Here is a 20,929-nt window from a genome sequence, read left to right on the forward strand (position 1 = left end):
TGCCTGCATGTAAGTAAGTGCACCTGTGTCATGCAATGCCCACAGAGGTCGGAAGAGGCTGTTGGATCCCCTGGGACTGGAGTTATGGACAATTGTTAGCTGCCATGTGGGTGCTGGGATTTGAACCCTGGTCTTCTTCAAGAACAGTGTTCTTAACCACTGAGCCATCTCTCCAACCCCCATTACCTGGTTTTCAAAAAAAAAAAAAAAAAAGCCAGGCGTGGTGGCACACACATTTAATCCCCAGCACTAAGGCAGAGGCAGGCTGATCTCTGAATTCAAGGCCAGCCTGGTCTACAACTACTTTCCAGTGAGTTGCAGGAAAAAAAAGAAAAAGGCCAGGCGTAGTGGCGCCTGTGAGTTCAAGGCCAGCCTGGCCTGCATAGTGAATTCCAGGCCAGCTGGGGCTACAGTGACCCTGTCTCAAAAAGGCCAAAACAAAACAAAACAAAACAAAGCAAAACAAAAAAACCCAGCACAACTATAGAAAGGCAACTGCAAAAAGACAGGGTTCAAGCCAGTTGAGAATCTTCAGAAGGGTTATTGTGAAGGAGGTCTCTGGTACTTACCAACTGGACAATGAGGCAGGATGCTTCCATCTGGTTGGCCACTGGGAGCAATACCATCCCAAGGTCTAGCACAGTAAACTTCTGGATAGCTGCAAAATACTGTTCACTTATCTGTGTTTTTTCAACTACCACAATTCCTTGGAGATTTCCAGACTTCGAAGAAAAACACAGCACACAGTTTGGTAACATAATTCCTTTTAAAGTTAAGAAGGTTATCACTTAGTTCTTGAGGCAGTTAATGGGATGGGCGCTGGAGATGCAAGACAATGTTTACTTTCAGTTCCTCTAGTTCAGTACTTACATTTCTAACACGAACAATTCTCTTTCTGTAGCTATTTCCAGCCACCAAATCAGCTTCAGTGATATAGAGAATGCAAGATCGGCTAGACAGGTAAAAATCTGCAGATGTCAGGCCATCCTCAAAAACTAGTTTAATTTTTCCTTAAAACACAGACAGCAAAATGAGTTCTTTCAATTATGGATAACAAAGCAGCAAGAGATAGAATGTATTTTGTTCGTTTGCTTTTGTTTTTAAAGACAGGGAGGGTCTCATGGCCCAAGCCGGCCTTGCACTTGCTATGTAGCCCAGGCTAGACTTCAACTCAGTGATCCTCTGGCCTCACGGCCTCCTGAGTGCTGAGATTGCAAGGGAGCACCACCATGTCTGACATTTTCCCCCCTTTTAATGAGAGGAAAGCGCATCTAACAGAAGGCGGCCCACCAACCTTGCATCTCCTGAATCAGCTGGGACCCACGCCATTTCTCATTAGCCACAATGTGTCCCAAGGGCACGTGCACTGGGCCTTCGCCTTCAGGGAGGTTCCTGTCCATCCGTGGTCTCGGTCTAATGAGGGAAATGCAAAACCTCACTTGAGTAGGTGCTACCGCGCTCGGTTCCACCCTTTTGGAGCTGGGAGCAGTCTGTCAGGCTCTGTAGAGTGCCCTTTCAGACACTTAATTATATGCCAAAATTCCCCTTTTAAAAAAGGAACAAAATTAGAATGGGTCTTTTTATCAAGCACTGCTTCTGGACTGGTACTTAGCCAGTAGCTCAGTCTGGACTCGAACTCACAGCAATCCTCCTGCCTCAGTCTCTCGAGCACTGGGATGACAGGCGGGAGCCACCATGCCTTGTTAGAACCAGGAGGTTCCGGTCTCGGTGGCTCTGACTCCCATTTGCAACACCTCCCTGGGCCCTAGTAACTCCAGGTGGCCTCTCGGTCCGGTCCAAGACGCAGGGAAAACGCGCAGGGACCCCATGGGCGCCCAGATCTAGACTCCAGGTCCACTTTACCTGAGGTCTTGCCACTGCCAGGTCCACACCAGCTGCTCCAGTTTTCCATGTCCCCGCCCTCCGCAGCATCTTATTGACTAAAGTGTCTAAGATCGACATCTGATTCAGCCAATAACAGAATGAATAGCTCGGCCTGCCTCCTCACTGGCTGGGATTTGAATGAGGACCGCTAGTTGCCAAGAGCGACGGGTGTGTGGCAGTAAACTTGATTCTGATTGGTCAAGATTCTAACAAGAACTAATGGGAGGCGTGCTTGTTGCAGAGTCCAGTGGGAAGCAGCAGCTTGGGGCTGGGCCTGCCGGAGCGGCGGGCAGCAGGGACCCGCCGGGCTGCGGTGCTCTGGGCCTTCTGGGCCAGCGGCGAGGATGCTCCTGAGCTTCCGGAGGAGCCGCAAGAACCAGTTCGTGAGTGGAGCTCGCCCGCCCTGCGCTGCGGGCCATGGGCCGAGGTGGGGCGGGTTTGCCTGCAGGCCTGAGAGGGAGGCGAGGCGGCGGCGCTATGGGGACTTCAGTTCCAGAAGACCCGACTTCATGTTGGAAACAGTCCTGCATCCCAGGCTCGGCCACAGACAGCAATCACCATCTTGCCCTCAGGGTTCTCCCCAGAGCCCCGAGTTCACTCCTGCCCAGTCCAAACCTGCTCCGTGGCTGGATGTCCCTGCAGGGACGTCGAGTCAGCCTGGATTCCTCCTCCGGCGCGGCACCACTTACCCCCAAGCACGTCGGTCGCGTCTGCCCACCCAGTCATCTTAGGCCATTCCCATCCTGACCCCGGCCTCTGTCTCCCCGGACTCCTCCCTAATCAGCTCCTCCCCGGGTGCTCTGCTTTCACCCCTCGCCTCCAAGGTTTACTGTCTACGGAGCAACGAAAGGGACTTTTAAAAATGCAGATCTGAACATGCTATTGCCCTCAGTGGACCCACTGTTCCCATTACCACCACACACCCACTCCCCAAACACACTGGCCTTTCCTCTTCTTTCTGCCTGGGTTGTGCCCCTTCAGGTCTGTTTTTAAAGACCTTAAAAATGTGTATGTGCCTGCTTGAATTCATGTGCCCCACGTGCCTGCAGAGCTAGTGGAGGCCAGAAGAGGGTGTCAAATCCCCTGGAACTGGAGTTACAGACGTTTGTGAACTGTCTCCTGGGTCCTGGAACTGAACCTGGGCCCTCTGCAAGAATAGCACATGTTCTTAACTACTGAGCCTTCTCTCCAGCCCTATCTTCTGTTTTGTTTTCTTTTTTCAAAAAAAAAGTTTATTATTTTTGGGGTTGGAGAGATGGCTCAGTGGTTTAAGAACACTGGCTGTTCTTGCAGAAGACCAGGGTTTGAATCCCAGCACCCACATGGCAGCTGACAACTGTCTGTAACTCCAGTCCCAGGAGATCTGATGATTTTTAAAAAGAAAAAAGAAAAAAACACTATCACTTCAAACTAAAGCTGACAATTAAAAAAAAGTTTATTATTTTTAAGTGTATAATGCCTGCATGTATGTAAGTGTACCCATGTTGTGCAATGCCTGTGGAGGTCAGAAGAGGGTGTCAGATCCCTTGGAAACTGGTGTTATGGACAGTTGTTAGCTGCCATGTGGGTGCTGGAAACTGAACCCAGGTCCTCTTCAAGAGCAGCCAGTGCTTTTAACAGCTGAACCATCTTTCCAGTCCCTGTTTTCTTTTGTTTAAAACAAGGTCTTATGTAGCCCAGCCTGTCCTCAAACCCCAGACAGTCCCCAGCCTCTGCCTTCTGAATGCTGACATTACAGGCCCACACCACCCCACTTGGCTTCTTACAAATTTTTCTAGGATCCTGACTCCAGCAGTCCATTGACACTGCCCTTCCCCACCACAGTCTATTGATTGTGCCAACTTTATTTTGTGGTGCTAGAGAGCCCCAGGGCCTTGTGGACACTAGGCAAGCTTTCTATCACTGAGCTGTACCCTCAGTGCTACTTTTTTTTTTTCTTTCTTTCTTTTTGAGATAGGGTCTCCCTGTAGCCCCAGCTGTCCTGGAACTCACTATGTAGACCAGGCTGGCCTTGAACTCACAGAGATCTGCCTGCCTCTGCCTCCCAGGTGCTGGGATTAAAGACATGCACCACCATGCCTGGCTTACTTTTTTTTTTTTTTTTAAACAACACTAAAAAGATTTATTTATTATTATTTATTTATTTATTTGGTCTTTTTTTGAGACAGGGTCTTCCTGTAGCCCCAACTGGCCTGGAACTTGCTATGTAGACCAGGCTGTTCTCGAACTCACAGAGATCTGCCTGCGTCTGCCTCCTGAGAGCTGGGATTACAGGCATGTGTTGCCACGCCCTGCCTTTTATTTTTAATTTATGTGTATTTGTGTGTGGGGATTTGTGCCTATGAATGTAGGTGCCCTTGGAGGCCAGAGGCATTGGATCCCCCTGGAGCTGGAGTTACAGATAGTTGTGAGCTTCTTGATATGAGTGTTGGGAACTGTAACTTGGGTCCACTCCAAGAGCAGTATAGAGTCTTAACTGCTGAGCTGTCTCGCCCACTGCAATAACTTAAAAAATTATTTTTTTAATTTTCTGTGTTTGAGTGTTTTGCCCACACATATATACAACTCATATTGTGCAGTGCCTGCAGAGGTCAGAAGAGGGCTGTTGGCTCCCCTGGAACTGGAGTTAAAAATGGTTGTTAGCTGCTCTGTGAGTGCTGGAAACAGAAGCTGGGTCCTCTGCAAGAGCAGCCAGTGCTCTTAACCACTGAGCCATCTCCCCCCATCCTCAGTAACTTTTAATGGCCCACTCATCCCTTAGGTCCACCTTTCCTACTTTAAGTCACCGCCACTTGTGTTAGTTCCCTTGTTCATACTGCTCCCTGTTCCAAATATAGAGGCGGTGGCCATCTTTGAAGCCCCATTCTAAAAGCTTCTGTGACTTTCTCCTCGGGAGACCTTTGAAGTCTCCTTGCTAGTCTTAAAACCTGAAGGAGCACTTCCTTCCTAGGGTGATCTCAACATTTTGTTTTTTCCCTTTCCCTGCCATTTCCCATAATTTGGTGTTCCATAATAACTCTATGGGTATTTTAACTCTGTACCTCCTTGAGGATTAAGACAAGGTGTCTTCATTGTTGTCATGATATCCTGCCTCTGCTAGGGCCTAGAAAGCAGGAACTGATGAGGCTCAGAAACTCCTGAGAAACTCCCAGTATCTAAGGCAGGGTTCTCTTTGACTCTGCCATGTGCAGGAACTCATCTCCCACACTATCTTTGAAATAAGCCACTTGGAGTTTTTATTCAACTTCCTTTCAGATGTGGGGTCAGTGTGCTGAGCACTAGAGTTCAGGGCTGATAAAGATAAGAAAGGCACCTGTCGCTCAGGACGTTGCCATCCCCAACAGGGAGCAGGGAGGGGCTAGTGACTTTGTGGAAACAGTGCTGTGTGTTAGAAAACTGGAAGATGATGGTCAGTGCATTTGTTACTTGTCACTGTGACCCAGTATCTGACAAGAAGCAACTTAAGGGAGCAGAGTTTGTTTATTTTGGTTGATGGGTTGAGGGATACTGTCCCTCATGGCAGGGAAGGTGTGTTGGGTGATTCCATGGTGGCAGGAGCATGCAGTGGGTGCTTGCTCACATTTCAGCAGACCAGGAAGCAGAGAAAGGGGAATGCTGGGATTTGGCCTGTTTTGTCCTTTTCCCCTTTTATTCAGTCCAGGCTGCAGCCCATGGTCTTCACAGTTAGGGTGGATCTTCCCAGCTCAGTTAATCCTTGCTGGAAAAGCCCTCATGGACACACCCAAGGTGTGCCTGATGAAAGCCTTAGGTCTTCAATAACCTAATCAATTACAGTGGAAATTAACCAGCAGTCAGGAAAGCTGCTCTAAGGAGGAAAATATGTGTCCTAGTTTGTTTCTCCATTGCTATGACAAAACACTCTGACCACTACCAACTTCCGGGACAAAAGGGTTTATTTGTCTTACATCTCCCAGGTCACAGTTCATGAGGGAGCCCAAGGTAGGAACTCAGGGCAGGAACCTGGAGACAGGAGCTGGAGCACAGGCCATGGAGGAACACTGCTTAAGGGCTTGCTCCCCTGGCCCCTGCTCAGCCTGCTTTCTTATGCAACACAGGCCCACCTTCCCAGGGGTGGCACCACCCACAGTGGGCTGGGCCCTCCCACATCACTCAACAATCAAGAAGGTGCCCCACAGACATGGCCACAGGCCAGTACAATGAAGGCAATTCCCAATTGAGGCTCTCTAAACCAAGGTGTGTCAAGTTAACAATAAAACTATCCAGCACAGCATGTGAGGCCTGCCATGATGGTCAGCCATGATGGCACACCGCTGGTGAAGGCACTTGCCTGGCTGAATGAGAATTGGAACTGGCAGGAGAGGATTGGGGTTCCTACTGGGACTGGATCCCTGGGTGGCCAGTCCTGGTATACCCTCCTCAGCTTGGGAGGTGATGGTGGTGACAGGACCCAGGTGATTTCCCCCTTCCGGTGACCTGCTGCTCTGGGTTTCGTTTGCGCAGAATCACATCATCCATGGCTTCCTCCCTGCAGCCAGCATTGCTCCAAAGCCAGCTGTGCCACGCACACCTCCTCCCCGCAGTCCTGACCCATCTCCAGAAAGACCCAGGTGAGTCTCAGATCAGGAGCACTGGGGTCACCCCTGTGCTTGGTCACCAGGTCCTGAATCTGGAAGTGTTCACACTGCTCAAGGACGATTAGAGTCATACCCTTTGCAGTATTTACCAGGGTTCAATAATACACTTAGTCTGGCTTCTCTGAGGGGTAACAGACTTACTAGGGGTCCATCCCTTTGGTGTATGATCTCAGATTTCACAAGTGGATGCAATTGGTTCTTTTTAAATGTAAGCACTGACGTCCAAGAGTTTAGGTTAACCCTTCCTTCCTTTCCCCCTTTCTTGCTCCCCTCCCTTCTTTACTCCCTCCATCTCTCCGTTTCCCTCCCTTTTTTCTTTTCTGCCTTCCTGGGGATGGAAGCCAGGACCTTGTGCGTGCTAAATGTGTGCTCTACCACTCAGCTATACACCTGGTGAGCTTAATAATACTTTCAGGAGAATTGCAGAAAATTTTCTTTGTTTCTAGATATAATTCTGCCTTTTAAAGAACTGCTTTGTGTTCAAGGAAGGAGCATGTTCACTGCCAGGACCTGAGAGTCCTCACCCTCTAGTGCTCCCAGTGTACATTCAGCTGACTTTTATTCCTGGGACCCTGCCTGTGTCCTCCAAGATTTTAGACACAGGAGAACATTAGACTTGTTTTGTTTGGCTTGTTTGCAGTAGCATCTTGCTTTGTAGCCCAGGCTGGCCTTGAACTTGAAGCAGCCCTCCTGCCTCAGCCTCCGTAGTGCTGGGATTATAGGTGTGAGCTGCAGTGCTCAGCTTTGGTGATTAATAAGAACTGATTTGATTCCACAGTGGCACTTTCTTTTTAGTCTTCTGTGGAACTGATATATTGTGTGTTTCTTGATTAAAATGTAAACTCTGACAGCCTAGAATATCCCTGAATGATGAAACATTTGCCTAGCATGCATGAGGTCCTGGGCTCTGTCCTTACCACCAGAGGAGAAAAAAATTGCAGCATTTTAGTGTTTGGTTTTACCTTCAGCAGTCTCCACAACATGGATAGACATTTATTGGTGATTACTCTGTGCCAAGTTGTCTAGTGAGTGCTGAACAAGCAGTGTGTCTTTAATCCTCAGGGACCCTGTGAGGGGACCCTGTGGTCATCTCCACTTTGGGTGACCTGTGTTTGTTCAGGTGTTTATCACTGGCTCAGAATGTCAGGGCTGGCTGCTGGGCAGTGGCTTCACGGTGATGCAGAACTGCTCTGTCTAGCTTGTGTGTCTGCATTGAGCATTGCACCTCAGTGTTCATACAACCACCGCAGTAGCTGGAGGGTTAGCTTTCCAGTCCACTGTCAGCAGCAGAACAACCGGAACCTGTTGCTTTATCCAAGTGTGTTGAAGGCTTGTTAGAAAGTCTTTTTCGGGATGGAGAGATGACTTAGCAGTTAAGAGCACTGGCTGGTCTAACAGAAGACCTGGGTTCAAATCCAAACACCCACATGGTGGCTGACAACTGCCCATAACTCCAGTTCCAGGGGATCCAATGCCCTCTTCTGGTCTTCGTGGGCATTGCATGACATGGGTGCACTTACATACATGCAGGCAATAAATACACTCATACACATAAAATAAAAATAAATACTTTTTTTTTTTTAAAAAAAGGAAGTCTTTTTCAAAAGGTCTGTGTTGCTGGGCTGGTGGCACACACCTTTGATCCCAGCACTCAGGAGGCAGAGGCAGGCAGAGCTCTGAAATTGAGGTCAGCCTGGTTTACATAGCCAGTTCAGGCTAACCTTTTAAAAAAAAAAAAAAGGTTTGGTGGAATACTCCAGTAATTCCATCACTCAGGAAGCTGATACACTAGGATCAAGAGTTCTATGCCAGCCTGAACTACATAGTGAGACTCTATCTCAAAATGTTTTTAAAGATTACCATCTTGTTCCCCAAAGCTGTTGCATTTCTGTTCCCATCAGCAGCATAAATTCCACCTGCTTCACCCCTCACCGGCCCCTGCTTCACACCACACCAGCCCCTGCTTCACATCTCACCGGCCCCTGCTTCACACCACACCAGCCCCTGCTTCACACCTCACCAGCACCTGGTTGGCCCCATCGATTTGTGCATGTGGTTTTATAACTCTTGACAGTCCAGGCTGGTTAGTTTCATAGTTAATTTTCATCCACAGTAACTGTAGTTTTTAAATGTGGTGAAAAGCTACAAGAAACTGACATATAGAGCTTGTTTGAATCCTTTCTGGTCAGCTCTGTACAGAGAAGGACGGGCTTTTCCCTGTTCGTTTAGCAGCTAGCTCTGTAGCTTCGTGCTCAAGTGCATATGTGGAGTCCCCAGCTCCTCTCTGCTAAATTCTGGTCTTTGCGAGCCCAAGGGGCAGTTGCAGACATGTGCTTGTGAGTGTTGACGCTGTGCCCCACCTTGTGAGTGGCACAATGACCCTTCTTCCTGCTGCTGCTCATTATGGGAGCCATTCTCCTAGTCCATGTTGGAAAAACTGAGTGTAAGGGATTGTCCCAGTCAATGTTTTAGATTTCAGACATTTAATGTGTGTGCAGTTCTGAGGATAAGGGGGAAAGCTGGTTCAGTTTCTCTATACTCTCACCCAGCAATAAGCAACACAGATCACTCTGACTCCTTCCCACCAGCAAGCAAGCTGTTAATTCCTCAGTGGGTACCAGCTGGGCATCCTTGAATCCAGTTCTGAAACTGTCTTCCTGAAAACTGCATCAGATCCCAGACTTTTGGGGTCAATCCTCAAGATTACCGTGCTCCCACCTCAGATACCAGATGCAAGCCCAGGCTGTTTATTAGTGCTTCAGACCTGACTATAAGCTGGTGCTCCCACAGCCCTGTCCTTATATTTGATTTGATAGAGTACCTCATAGAACTCAGGGAAAAGCACGATGCAAAACATACATAGCTCTTGGTCCAGAGGGAATAAGAAATGGCTTATTCTGAGATAGATATGGGTGACTGGCCTGGGAGCACAGATCCAGGTTCTGAGTTAAGTGGAGTGTCTGTGGCCCTGAGACATGGATTCAGTGACATGCTCCAGTCTGGAAGAGATTATAATAATTTTTTTTTTTTGAGATAAGGTCTCCCTGTAGCCCCTGCTGCCCTGGAACTCACTATGTAAACCAGGCTGGCCTCAGACTCACAGAGATCCACCTGCCTCTGCCACCTGAGTGGTGGGATTAAAGGCGTGTGCCACCAGGCCAGGCCTGAGATTACATTAACTTTTATAGTCATGCAGAAAAAGAAAGTCAGAGATCAATGTATTTACCAAATACACTTGTGTAGACATGAAGCAGGCGGATTACAGTGGAGTGTGAAATCTATATAGGGTTCAGATGATAATTTATAACTTCCTTAGTTTAGGGTTTGTGGAATGTGGAAGTTACTTAGGTTCCTTAAGTTTAGTTACAAGGATATTAGGTCAGAGGCAGAGGTTGGTAGTCAGTGGTTCTTAAGGGGAAGAAAGCCTATAGTCATTTGGCTCTCAGTCTGCAGCATTCCATCTGTCCACAGTCACAGAGTTCCAGCAGTCAATCAGACTGCAGGGTCTATGCAGGTGTGACTTCTTCTCAGAACAGTTTATTATGAAGACTATTTTATTATTTGTTTTGGTTTGTTTTGAGATAGAGTAACCCAGGCTGGCTTCAAACATGTGACCTCCTGTCTCATGAGGTCTCCCAAGTGCTGAGATAACAAGATGCACCCCCACGCCCAGTTTTATAAAGGATGTTTTAAGGACACAAATAGGCCTATGAAGTGATATATAGGGCTAGGTCACAAGCTCCAGAGTCTCTCTCCCTGAAGTTGGGGTGCTCTGTCTAGCACCGCCTCATGTTCTTCCGCTTCCTAGAAGTCCCCACATGCTCTATCTGCAGGCTCCCTGAAACAGTTTCAGGGGGCTGGATGCTGATGATAGAAACCTGGGCCCCACACATGCTAGTCTTTTGGGGTTTTATGGAAGCTTCATTATGTAGATTGGACTGATGAAATGCTTGACCTTGGTGATCACTTCCAGCAGCCCTGCTCCCTGATCCATAGTTAAGGATTGGGCCAGACAGTTCTCTTTGAGACCTGACTGGTTCCCCTGACAACCAGCTCTTCATCCTGTGTTTGTCTAGGGACTCACCAAAACCACATTAGGCTAAGCTCAGGTGTGTTTGGAACGGCTTGCTGTAAATAACAGGTCACCTTTCACTCTTGTGTTCTGAAACCGCTCTGGAGCCACTTCAAGAACCATGGACAGAAATGAAATACTTAAGATATCTTTAGTAAATAGTAAGGGTTGCAGGGTCTGAGCCGGGACAAAACTTAAAAATAGTATCAATAGTGCAGTAGTATCTTATTTGGGAAGATGGTGGGTTTTTTGTTTTGTTTTGTTTTGTTTTTTTAGTATTTTTGAGACAGGGTCTTCTATAGCCCCAGCTAGTCTGGAACTCGCTATGTAGACCAGGCTGGCCTTGAACTCACAGAGATCCTCCTGCCTCTGCCTCCCGAGTGCTGGGACTAAAGGCGTGCACCACCATGTCAGGCTAGAGGTTTGTTTGTGTGTGTGTGTGTGTGTGTGTGTGTGTGTGTGTTATGTGTGTGTTGTGTGTGTGTTGTGTGTGTGTTATGTGTGTGTGTATGTGTGTTATGTGTGTGTTATGTGTGTTGTGTGTGTGTATGTGTGTGTGTGTATGCATGTAAAAGTGAAGGATGCCAACTGCTGTCTTCTTCTGTTCTCTGCTTTATTGCCTTAAGTCAGAGTCTCTCATGAACCAAATCTTGCCTTTTTGGCTAGACCAGCTGGCCACTAGTGCTGGGGTTTCTGGCCCTGCAGCTGTGCCCAGCTCTTTACGTGCTGGAGATTTGAACTCAGGTACTCAGGCTTACAGAGCAAGAGCTCTTATGTACTGGGCCATCTCCTCAGCCCTCTCTTTGGGTTTTATTTTGCATTTTTTCTGTTTTAAAAAAATATTTTATTATTTTTATTTTTTATGTGTATACGTGTATTACCTACATGTAGGTAAGTGCACCCATGTCGTGCAATGCCTGCAGAGGACAGAAGAGGCTGTCGGATCCCCTGGGACTGTAGTTACAGTTGTTAGCTGCCATGTGGGTGCTGGGATTCGAACCCGGGTCCTCTGCAAGAACAGCCAGTGTTCTTAACCTCTGAGCCACCTCTCCAGCCCGTTTTGCATTTTTCTAATAAGTGGTAGTGAGCATCTTCTCATGTGCTTATTTGTCATCTGTCTTCTTTTGTAAAACATCTCTTCAGGTCTTTCACCTATTTTAAAAACATTGTGTTGAGTTGAGCATGGTGGCTCTAGCCTGTAGTCCAAGCATTTAGGATGTGGAGGCAGAAGAATCTAGAGTTTAAAGCCAGCCCAGGCTACATAGTGAATTTTAGGCCAGCCTGAGATATCTAGTGAGAACTTGTCTAAACAAGTTTAAAAAATTGTGGTGTTTTCCTTTTATCACAGTCTTATATTTTAAAAAATTATATATATTATATATATATATTATATATATATATTGAGACAGGGTCTCTCTGTAGCCCCAGCTATCCTGGAGCTCACTATGTAGACCAGGCTGGCTTCAAACTCATAGAGATCCACCCGCCTCTGCCGCCCAAGTGCTGGGACTAAAGGTGTGCACCACCACGCCTAGCCAAAAAAATTATATGTTTATTATTATTGTCTGAATGTGGGTACCTGCATGCCACAGTTCCCGGGCGGAGATCCAAGAACAACTTTTGGGAGTCGGTTCCTTCCACTGTGGTTCTGGGGACCAGACTCAGATCAGGTTTGTGTAGCTCACTGAACCATCTCAGTAGCCCGAGAGTTCTTTATGGATTCATGATGCAAATCAAATAAATGACCTACAGATGTTTTCTTCTTGTCTGGGGGCTTCTCTCTTCCTTCTCTCAGTGATGCTTTTCGAAGACCAGAAGTCCTTACTCTGAATGAAGTCCAACTTACCATTCAAAAATACTTATTTGTGTGTATGTAAGTGTGTGGCTGCATGCATGCATGGCACATGTGTGAGGTCAAAGGATAGCTTGCAGGAGTTCTTTTCTTACACCGTGAAGGTTCTGGAGATTGAACTTAGGTTGTTGGGCTTGGTGGCAGGCACCTTTATCCACTGAGCCATCTCGCTGGCCCCGATTTATAATTTTTTCTTTTGTGGATCATGTTCTCTGTATCATACCTTGTTGGGGAACCCTGCTGTTAAGGTAGGCTTCTTTCTCAGCAGGGGCTTCCTGCCTGACTTACCTGGAAAGTGCCGGCACGGATGCCTGACCTTATTTGGAACATGACCTTTGGCATAGTTACCTGGAGTAAAAACTACCCCCAGGTTTTTTCTATATGATAATCAGGCAATAGGTGCCTACTGCCACATGTAAATAAAGCATACTATGAGCACCTATCAGCTTAAGCATTGGCTACTCCCTCCACACTATATTTTCCCTGACCCCCACTGAATAAACGGGGCTGTTTCACTGAGTCTGGAGCTGTTTGCATCATTGAACCTGCCTCCCCAGAAGGGCTTTCTTCTGTCAGTGCTCACTGGCCATCCTGACCCCGTTCGTCGCTTCTGCTCCCTTTGTCCTCGTGGACCGGTGGCCAACAACCCACGAGGGGAGGGAGAGACCCCACAATACCTAAGAAACTTTAGCTACCCCAGGGTATAAGTTTTTCTCCCCTATATCTTCTCCTAGAAGTTTTATGGCTTTACTTTATGTTGAGGCTGTCATCCATTTGGAGTCAATTTTACGTGTGACATGGGAGATAGCAATCCAAAGTCTTTTCTTTTTTGCATGTGGATATTCAGTTCCAGCACCAGTGACAAAAAGACTGTTGTATATCACTATGTAGCAAATTGCACTAAACTCAGTTGTTGGGGGGGTGTGGGTATGTGTGCGCTCTCTCTCTCTCTCTTTCTCTCTCTCTCTCACACACACACACACACACACACACACACACACACACACGCATTCACACATGTGTTCTGCTGAATGCCCAGGTCCTTCTGCGGGTCTCTGGGTTCTCTGTGTAGCTCTCCTTTCTGGCACTCTGTCCTGTTGTACAGCCCGATCTGAGCAACCTGCCTGGCTCACCCCAGTTCCTCTTCCCTGTGCACTTGTGACCTGGAAACTCTCCCAGGCAGTAGCAGGGATCGTTCTAAGTTTGTTCTTTTGTTTTCCTTGGATTTTTTAGTCAAGAAGGTAAATTTGTTATATTGGCTTCGCTTATATTCTTACTAATTTAGTTTTGTTTCTGTTTTTAATGTTCCTTTAAAATGTTTATTCTGATCTTTTTTTTCTTTTTTCTTTTCTCTTTTATGTTTTGGGGCAGATGTTAAGACAGGGTCTCCTTGTAGCCCTAGCTGACCTGGAACTCGCTATGTAGATCAGACTGGCTTCAGTCTCATAGAGATCTGCCTGCCTCTGCTTCCCAAGTGCTGGAATGAAAGGCCTGGGGTACCATACCCGGCTTCTTCCTTTTGTTTTTTGAAACGGCCTCACTGTACAACAAGCTGGCCTTGACTGCGAGATCCTCCTGCCTCACTCTCCTAAAGGTGGTGATCACAAGTTTGAGCCATGTCTCCCGGCTGTCTTTATATCTCATCTTCCCTCTGTGCTGATCTTTCATTTTAGTAAGAAAACTATTTGAATATTGGCTTTGGGGATCTGACTGCCCAGAGTGGAGACCTGGTTTCAGCTCCTGTGGGCTAGAAAGTCTTTACAAGTCATTTAAGTACCATGAAAAATGGGATGACTTTAAGTTTGATTCATACAGTCAATATGGGAACTAAGTGGGGGTGTCTGGTGGTGTATCATGGACTGTGGGCACACAGTCAGTAGCTAATCAGTAAATGCTGTGGTGAAGAAGGACCTTACAGTTCAGTCTTCAGCTCACTCCCTCTGTGGGATCTCTCTTTGTAGATCTGCTCTGGCTGCGGCCATTTTGGCAACTACACTGACCGGACAGACTGTCGCCATTCCCCAACCTCGCCAGAGATCCCGATCTGAGAGTGACACCTCCTATGCTGAAAAGGACAGCTTCATCGAACCCTATGCAACCACCTCAGAGCTGAGGCTTCGGTAGGGACATGCTGCTTGCTGCGCTTCCTCTCAGGGCAGTAGACAGGCCCCCTCAGCATGGCCAAGGCGTGTGTGTGTGTGTGTGTGTGTGGTGTGTTTATATAGTCGTAGTCTTTGGGTTTTCCTCTCTTGTGTGCAGGAGGTACTGACCAGGGACATTCATTGTTCTTTTATTTTTCTGAGATAATATATTCCCCATGTAGACAAGGATGGCCTCAAGCTCATATTCTCAGGCCTCCCACAGAGCTTGGATTACAGCCATGTGCCCTATGTTTTCCCTTTGCATTTAAATCTTGACTCTAGGCAGTCACAGTGGCTATAGACTTCCTTAGAGGTTGAGGCTGGAGAGCATCCAGGACCAACCTGGGCAACATAGCTGGATCTTGGTTCAGAAAGAGAGAGGTTGGGGAGAGGGAGAGAAAGTGAAGGAAGAAGAAAGAAAGAGGGAGAAAGAGAAGGAAAGGGAGGGAGGGAGGGAGGATAGATCTTGAGATGTTTGAATGTAGCTAGTTTTTCTTCTGGTAAGAATTGCACTTTGACTGAATTGAAACCAAAGATAAGGAAATGGTTATGAAATTCATTGGAAAGAAAAAGGATATAAGACCGTCCAAGGAGACCTGGAAAGAAGTCCAGGGGAGGGCTGGATTAGCCCTGTCATATTTTAAAGCATAGCATTAAAGTAGTGACAATAATGCAGGGTCTCTTCAGTGACTGAAAGGTCTCTGCGGATGCCCTAAGCTGAACCTAGTGTTTGAGCTGAACCTAATAAAGGCAGTCCTACACGTAGATCAAGACAAAGGAATGAATTCAACAGTACACTGACTCAGTATTTGAAAAGAGTCCACTTTGAACCATGCTCAAGTCATACACCAAAATCAGTTCCTATGAAATGAAAGGATTGTTCTGGATTTTCACATGTATAATTTGGTATTTGCATGTATGAGATGATGAACTCCAATATCCCATCTCCTCTCAGTGAGATGACTATTTACTTCCAAGTTAAGAATTTAGAAGGTTAAATAAATTGCTTTGGGCTGGTAATAGTGGTCCACACTGTAATCCTAGCACTTGGGAGGTAGAGCCTGGAAGATCAGTTCAAGGCCCTCCTAGGTTATATAGTGAATTTGAGGCTAGCCTGGGCTATGTGAGACCCTGTCTTTAAATGTTGTTTTAAAAAAATGGTTGTTGTTAGCTGGGCATGGTGGCACATGCCTTTAGTCCCAGCATTTGGGAGGTAGAAGCAGGTGGATCTCTGTGAGTTCAAGGCCAGCCTGGTCTATATAGCGAGTTTCAGGACAGCTGGGGCTACAGGGAGACCCTGTCTCAAAAAAACTTGAAAAACGAAAACAAAAACAAAACCCAAACTTACTAATAACAAGGTGAATTGTATACATAGAGAGAGAGAGTTAATATAAAAACCAAAGAAGCGTAAAGGAGTGTAAAGCATATCCAGAGCCAGGAAAGTGGATCCATCACCATTCAGTATCCCTGTATGTTATAATTATTGTAACACTTCCTACTGGGGATTTGGAGTCAGTGCATTTAAGATGGATGTAACAGCTTGATGTAGTGGGGCACACTAGTAATCCCAGCACTTGGGAGGCTGAGGCAGGAGAATTGTAAGTTTGAGACCAGCCTGGGTTTTGTAGTGAGACCTGGCCTCAAAAATAAAATGTGTGCAGATCCCATTGCCAACTGTTAGGTCACTTGTTTGCTTACTATGTTTTCTGCTTCCTAACAGGCAAAATACACAGAGTGAGACAGGAAGAAGAATTTCTTTGCCATCCTTTGAGACAGTAGGCTATGGGGAAGAAGGGGATGCCGACACACAGGTGTCAATTAGCTATAAGGAGTCAGAGTCCAGCACCTGGAAGGGTATGGGAGATCGCAGAGACTCTGCCTATGCTGTGCCACACAGGAACCAGGTGATCCCCGCCTCCTCAAGCTGGGCCCCCATGTTAACTACGGTAAACTGTAAACTGTGCCGCATGGGAGCCATGTCTTTGTTCTGCCTTTGATTCTTTCAATCTGCACCACCCCCTGGTTTTCTCTAATGTATTCAGCCCTGTTTTCTGTCTGATTGGGCTAAAATTTAAACCGTTTTGCTTTGTCCTTTGGGGTCAAGTCCTGGAAAGGCAAAGATAAGCATCTTTGTGGGTAGTTAATGTTTTATTTTTGTTTTCTCATGTATGTGTATGTGTGGTGTGTGTGTGATGCAGATTTTGAAGACTGAGTTTAGGTCCTCCATACTTCCAGAGCAAGCAGGCCACAGAGATCTGCCTGCCTCTGCTAGGATTAAAGGTGTGCACCACCACACCTGGCTTCTTCCCGAATTCCTGTCCAGATTCTTCCCAAGGGGGAGCACCTCCATGCAGTCTACCTCTAGTGGCATTTGGGGAGTTTGTTATGTTCATGACTGACTGAGGAGAGGTGTCAGGAAGCTTGCATGTGGTTCTGGGCCGGATTCTGCATTTTATTGGGTTAATCAGTGCTGGCCGTCAGAGTCATCTTGTGCGTTCAGACCTAACACTGGACACTGCAGCTTTCTCACTGTTTTGTCAGGCTTTCTCAAATTTCATTTCCAAGTCTAAAAGACAGAATTCTGCCAGGTATGGTGGTACACACCTTTAATCCCAACACTTGGGAGGCAGAGGCAGGCAGATCTCTGTGAGTTCAAGGCCAGCCTGGTCTACTTAGTGAGTTCCAGGTCAGCTAGCACGACAGGGAGACCCTGTCTCAAAAAAGATCAAAAAAAGAAAGAAAAAAGAGAAAAAAAGACAGAATTCTGATATCTAAGTTTTTCATATTTAAGTGCATGAAGTCATAGAATGTATGACTCTATTGTTAGGTATATTTAAATCTGAAATCATACCTAGAAATGTCTTTTGCTCTAATATGTATGTGTATGTGTGTATTGCCTGTATGTATATAAGTGTACCATATGTGTATTATGTCCATGGAGGCCAAAAGAGGGATGTCAGATCCCCTGGAACTGAGGATGGTTGTTAGCTGCCATGTGGGTACTGGGAACTGAACTCAGGTCCTTTGGAAGAGCCGCCGGTGCTCTTAACTGCTGAGTCATCTCTCCAGTCCCCTAATACGTGTTTTGACTGACAGTCTTCATCCTCCTTTTGTTGGGTATCTTCATGGCCAATTTCCTTCTATAAATTAAAACATTATTATTATTATTATTATTATTATTATTATTATTAGTGTGTGTGTGTGTGTGTGTGTGTGTGTGTGTGGGTGGGTGTGTAAGACAACTCTGTAGAGTCAGGTCTCCTTCCACTTTACAAAGGTTTCGGGGATTGAATTTAACACCAGGCGTGTGTAGCAAGTGTCTTTCCCCCTTGCTCTTACCCCCGCCTCCCGACCGGCACCTCTGTCTCTGTTTCAGTTTCAGCCTTTCTGTATCTTTATGCTCAGATGTGTCTTCGGTTCTTGTGTGGAGCAGTCATTGGTTCATTCTTACTGTCCTATAACATTCCACCGAGCGGCCACAGCATTCACTTCATGTCATTGTACTGATGATGGATTTCTGGTGGTTTCCAGTTTTCTGCTTTTAGGAATAGCGCTGTGATGGGGATTCATGGGCGTGTCCTTTGATGTTCATGTATTTAACTTCGGGTGTATACTGAAGCAGGGTGTGTTTATGCTCATAGGCAAATGTATGATCAGTTGATGGACCAGTAGATGCTGCCAGGCAGTTTTCCATGGAGGGTGTCTTTATGTTTAGGTTGTGAGCCTGAGCCTTTTTATGATGCTTTTACCAGTTTCACACTTCCTTGATAACAGTGAGTAGTGTAATATATCTTTCACAGGGTGAATGAGGCTGTTCCTGGGAGATAAAAAGTAAGAGGTCATTTTTTTTCCTTCTCCCCTCAAATGATGAGGACATTGGAGCTCTGTCCACTGCTCACCCCGAACCAGGTTACTATGGAGCCCTATGCAGAGCCTGTAGATCTAGTGGTCTCATTTCTTGGCTTTGCAATGCCCTTCTGGTGGGCATCTTGCGGTGGCTGCCACCACCTTCCTGCCAGCTACCAGGGCATTTTTCACATTATCTCCAACACGGCACAGGTAGGGCACACTGATCCCAAGCAGGATTTTGTTGGAGCACGTTGGTCCTTGTATTCATGGGGCATATTTCTAGGGAGAGTTACATTCCATTAGAAAACAACACCAACATCATGGGCCTCAGCCCTACACAGTATTCCCGGGTAGGCCAACACTTCTCACACGTAGACATTCATAATGCAGCGTCACTATTGGGTGGGATGGCATTGGGTCCTGTCCTCACCAGGCCAAAGGCAGCCCATTTTCCTGAGCTGGTCCCTGCAGGAACATGGAAGGGAAGCCACCCAGGCAACATGTGGGTGGGACATGGAGCACCCACAGCCTAAGTATATTCTAGATGGCGTTGACTTTGCTGCCCAGGCCTTTACCTGTGGTTTCTTCCTGCCCTAGCACACGTAGCCCTTTTCAGTCTAGAATGGGGTAGCAGTGGGGATCCTGTGAAATAAGACAATTGAGTTGTTTTGAAGATGTACAAGTAATACTTACCATGTGTTTGTCTTGTGCAACAAAAAGGTACCAGTTTCACAAAAAATGCCCAGTGATGATGATATTTCTGATGAAGAAGGGTTTCCAGATTCCTCATCTTCTACACCACAGCACGCTCAACAAAAAGGTAGGAAAAAATTAAATGCAAGAGCATTTTGTGGTGATAAATCCTGGTTAGCAATACTGGAGCCATTGCACCTCCATACTGTGTGACTCTGTGATCTTAACCAGGAATGTGCTTAGAATTTATTTCTACCATGAATGAGTTGTTCCTCATTTGACAGCCTGGATGTTAGATTACCTTAAAAGTGTAAGGTGCTCCCCTGGAACCTTTTATGTCTGTTTCTGTCTGGGGGTTCTAGCTCGGGCATGTGAACATGCACTTTTCCCTCTGCCCCTTGGAATGAATGGTGTCAGGGTCACCATGCCGGCTGCAGGGCCTGGCTACAGGGGCCCTCAGTGAAGGGTTTGTTGGATGCATAAACGTATAGATATGTTTTTGGTACAATTCTGGAACTGCACAAAGGGGAAAGTGAGACAGAACCTGGCATGCAGTAAGCAGCCAGTAACTGCTTTATCAGGGCCCTCAGAGTTGCTTGAGCCTTGGGACATGGTGTGTGTTTTCATGTGGGTGCATGTGTGTGCAGGTATGCATGTGTAAGGAAGCCAGAGGTCAGCCCCAGGTTCTGCTCCTCAGAAGCCATCACCTTGTTTTTTGAAACAAGGTCTTTTTGGCTTATTTTTATTGTATGTGTATGAGTGTTTTGCCTGCATGTATGTAAGTGCATCCATGTTGAACAGTACCTGCAGAGGCCAGAAGACAGCATCAGATCCCCCTGGAACTGGAGTTACAGGTGGTTGTTAGCCATGTGGGTGCTGGGAACCAAACCCAGGTCCTCTGCAAGTGGAAAACAGACCAGGAATTCTGGCTTGTAGTGGTTTGGTTCTCAACTCTGTCCTAGGTGACAGGAGATTCGGGCTAAGTTGTGTACCTCGTCTACTCAGTCTGTGTGTCTTAGATTACCATATAATAAATGGTCACACATGTATAGACCCAGTGCCTTCATCCATCTCATGATAATTATTGTATAAAGCACTAATACTGACATCCTGATGCCCTCCTGCACTATAGCCAGACCTCTGCTGTGTAAACCAGCTACATCCTTTAGTTGAGATGCCAGCAAAATCTCTCGAGGGAATTGCCCCCTATGGCAGCTTTGCAAACCCTCATCCTGGTTTGGGTGCCACAGTCCTCTCTGCCCTATCAGAGACAACTTGGGGAAGGACGGGTTTATTTTGGCTCATGGTTTGAAGGTTCAGTCCATCATGGTGGGAAGTGATGGCAGCAGGAACGTGAGACAGGTGGTTACTTTGCATCTAGATCAGGAAGGCTAGTGCTCAGCTTTCTTCCTCCTGCTTTTTTTATTTTTAAAGATTTATTTTGTTTTATTTTATTTTATTTATGTATATGTATGCATGTATCTGTATGTGTGCATGTGCACTTGTGTGTGGGTGCCCATGGAGGCCAAGAAGAGATGATTTGATCCTTTAAAGCTGGAGTTACAGTTGGTTGTAAGCTGCCCAGTGTAGGTGGGGATCTGAGTCCAGGACCCTAGCCCTTGGAATGACACCACCCATGTTTAGGAGTCTTCCCACCTCAGTTAACCCAATCTAGAAACTCTTCAGACATATGCCTAGAGATTTGTCTCTTAGGTGATTCTAGAGCCTGTCAAGTTGATCAGTATTAACCATCACACCTGTGGAGAGGAACAGGCTCGAGGGTAACACTCATTGGGGATTTCCTTTTTTTTTTTTTTTTGGT

General features: G+C 46.6%; 2 protein-coding genes across 3 annotated transcripts in view; one reads left to right on the forward strand and one right to left on the reverse strand.

The window, feature by feature from the left end:
- Faap24 (FA core complex associated protein 24) overlaps positions 1-2,005 on the reverse strand; it is a 4,788-nt gene extending 2,783 nt beyond the window's left edge. Inside the window, exons 1-4 of one of the 2 annotated variants that reach the window (XM_008839460.3) lie at positions 1,864-2,005; positions 1,295-1,413; positions 871-1,010; positions 570-722 (exon numbers count right to left, since the gene is read on the reverse strand). In XM_008839460.3, coding sequence (XP_008837682.1) covers positions 570-722; positions 871-1,010; positions 1,295-1,400 — 399 coding nt within the window. In that variant the 5' untranslated portion in view covers positions 1,401-1,413; positions 1,864-2,005. The other variant, XM_029566639.1, reaches the window with a different exon arrangement.
- A 106-nt stretch (positions 2,006-2,111) lies between these two features.
- Positions 2,112-20,929, forward strand: part of Cep89 (centrosomal protein 89) — a 60,556-nt gene continuing 41,738 nt past the window's right edge. The window contains exons 1-5 of the mRNA XM_008839463.3: positions 2,112-2,267; positions 6,367-6,473; positions 14,386-14,544; positions 16,286-16,469; positions 19,135-19,234. Of these exons, the coding sequence (XP_008837685.1) occupies positions 2,229-2,267; positions 6,367-6,473; positions 14,386-14,544; positions 16,286-16,469; positions 19,135-19,234 (589 nt within the window). The 5' untranslated portion in view covers positions 2,112-2,228. The remainder of the gene's footprint in view (positions 2,268-6,366; positions 6,474-14,385; positions 14,545-16,285; positions 16,470-19,134; positions 19,235-20,929) is intronic.

The sequence above is a fragment of the Nannospalax galili genome, unplaced genomic scaffold, assembly GCF_000622305.1.
Source record: "Nannospalax galili isolate Female #2095 unplaced genomic scaffold, S.galili_v1.0 scaffold159, whole genome shotgun sequence".
In the NCBI taxonomy this organism is placed as follows: Eukaryota; Metazoa; Chordata; class Mammalia; order Rodentia; family Spalacidae; genus Nannospalax; species Nannospalax galili.